Genomic DNA, 2,562 nt, shown 5'->3' with positions numbered 1-2,562 from the left:
CCAAGCCGAAGACGACGGTGAGGAAGATTGTGAAGTACCGCCTGAGCTTGCAAGACTCCTTGAGCATGAAGAAAAGGAGATTCAGTCGTACAAAGAGTCGTTAAAAGTAATCAATTTGGGTTCCGAGGAAGTCAGAAGAGAGGTCAAGATTGGGGCATATCTTGACGAACATGTACATTATGAGTTGGTTAAGCTACTATATGAGTATGTTGATATCTTCGCTTGGTATTATCAAGATATGCTTGGGTTGGATATCAATATTGTTGAACATTGCTTACCACTCAAGCCCGAATGTCCTTCGGTCAAGCAAAAACTTCATAGAACCAGACTCAACATGGTACCAAAGATCAAAGAAGAAGTTAAGAAGTAGTTTAATGCTGGTTTCCTAGCTATCATAGAATATCCTTAGTGGGTCACTAACATTGTTTTGGTTCTAAAGAAGGATGGGAAGGTTTGAATGTGCGTGGAATACCGTGATCTTAACAAAGCAAGCCCAAAGGATGACTTTCCTTTGTCGCATATTGATGTTTTGGTAGACACCATAGATCAACACTCAGTCTTTTCTTTCATGGACGGTTTTTCAGGGTATAATCAAATCAAGATGGCTCCCGATGACATGGAGAAAACAACTTTCATCACACCTTAGGGTACCTACTGCTACAAAGTCATTCCTTTTGGCTTGAAGAATGTAGGGGAAACATATCAATGCACTATGATGACTCTCTTCCATGACATGATGTACACGAAGATTTAAGTGTATGTAGATGATATGATTGCTAATTCCAAGACTGAAGAAAATCACTTAGACCATCTGAAGAAGCTATTTTCCAGACTCTGGAAATTCCAACTAAGGATGAATCCGGCTAAGTGCACCTTTGGAGTATGTTCCGGTAAGCTGTTAGGGTTCATCGTGAGTCAGAGGGGCATTAAGGTTGATCCCGACAAAGTCAGAGCCATTCAAGACATGCCAGCTCCCAAAACCGAGAAAGAAGTCAGAGGCTTCCTTGGACGACTTAATTACATATCACATTTCATCTCTCATTTGATAGCTACCTATGAACTGATATTCAAATTATTAAGGAAAAATTAAGCGATCGTGTGGAAGAATGATTATCAAGAGGCATTTGATAAGATAAAAAAGTATTTGCAAGAACCACCGATCTTGAAGCCACTGGTTCCTGGTAGGCCTTTAATCATGTCTCCCACAGTGCTAGATGAATCAACGGACTGCGTATTGGGTGAACATGACGACACATGCCTTAAAGAACATGTAATATATTACTTGAGCAAGAAGTTTACCAAATGTAATACCAGATACTCACTATTGGAAAAGACTTGCTATGCTCTAGCTTGGGCAACTCGACGCCTGAGACAATATATGATTTGCCACACAACTTTATTGATATCCAAAATGGATCCAATAAAGTACATTTTTTAGAAGCCCGCTGTCAGTGGGAAAATTGCACGGTGGAAAATGTTGTTAACTGAGTATTACATACAGTACATGACTCAAAAAGCTATCAAGGGGAGTGTCTTGTCTAACTACCTTGCCCATCAACATGTAGAGGGTTACCAACCGATCAAGTTTGACTTTCCCGACGAGGACATCATGTTCATCAGAGACTGCAATATTCCAGGCCCGGACGAAGGACCCGAACCAGGAGTGCGATGGGCGCTCGTGTTCGACGGTGTCTCTAATGCAAAAGGCCATGGAATAGGAGCAGTTATTACATCTCTGACTAGTTTTCAGATTTCATCCACCACCAGATTATGTTTTGACTGCACAAACAACATGACAAAATATGAAGCATGCATATACGGTATTGAACCAATCACCAATTTAAGAGTCAATATTCTTGAAGTGTTTGGATACTCTACCTTAGTAGTCAGTCAAGTACGAGGAGATCGGGAAACTCGGGATAAGAAGTTGATTTCGTATAGAGAACACATCATAAAACTGATTCCCTATTTTGATGAAATCACTTTCATTATATTCCTAGGGAAGAGAATCGGTTAGCTTATGCTCTAGCTACTATTTCATCCATGTTTAAAGTCAATTGGAAGAACGAAGCACCTGTCATCCGCATTGACCACTTGGATGAACCAACACATTGTATAGCAATGGAGGCCGAATCTGACGATAAGCCTTGGTTCTATGACATTAAGAGACATCTGGAAAGACATGAATATCCCGAGAAAGCATCCATCCCAGATAATAAGGCTTTGAGAAGATTTTCTTCTAAGTTCTTTTTGAATGTGGATGTTTTTAGACAAGAGGAATTATGATTTTGTGTCGCTCAGATGTGTGGATAGACACGAAGCAAGCACGATCATAAGGTCCATACATGAGGGATGCGAAGGTGTGCATGCTAAGGGGTATGCTATGGCTTAGAAGATCCTTCGGGCTGGATATTATTGAACAACAATGGAGGTCGACTATTACAACTTCTTCAAGAGGTGTCACAAGTGCCAAATCTTCGGTGATAAGATCCACGTTCCACCAACTCCATTAAACATCTTGACTTCTCCTTGGCCTTTCCCTATGTGGGGCATTGACATGAT

The 2,562-nt window shown here is 40.7% G+C and overlaps 1 protein-coding gene across 1 annotated transcript; it reads left to right on the top strand.

Annotated features, from left to right (window-relative positions):
* Nucleotides 1-1,504: 1,504 nt before the first annotated feature.
* Nucleotides 1,505-2,286, top strand: LOC127136290 (uncharacterized). The gene is made up of 2 exons (XM_051062869.1): nucleotides 1,505-1,935; nucleotides 2,001-2,286. Exons 1-2 carry the CDS (start codon nucleotides 1,505-1,507, stop codon nucleotides 2,284-2,286), a joined length of 717 nt encoding a protein of 238 aa, XP_050918826.1.
* Nucleotides 2,287-2,562: the final 276 nt, after the last annotated feature.

Source organism: Lathyrus oleraceus, chromosome 4 (assembly GCF_024323335.1).
Source record: "Lathyrus oleraceus cultivar Zhongwan6 chromosome 4, CAAS_Psat_ZW6_1.0, whole genome shotgun sequence".
Taxonomy (NCBI): domain Eukaryota; kingdom Viridiplantae; phylum Streptophyta; class Magnoliopsida; order Fabales; family Fabaceae; genus Lathyrus; species Lathyrus oleraceus.
Note: the sequence above shows the minus strand (reverse complement) of the source record. Positions and strands in the feature narration are given on the sequence as shown.

Bases quoted from the DNA above. Each gene is read 5' to 3' on its own strand.
- LOC127136290 (XM_051062869.1), top strand. From the start codon at position 1,505: ATGACTCAAAAAGCTATCAAGGGGAGTGTCTTGTCTAACTACCTTGCC. The intron at 1,936-2,000 runs GTATAGAGAACA...TTATATTCCTAG, and splicing joins CGGGATAAGAAGTTGATTTC to GGAAGAGAATCGGTTAGCTT.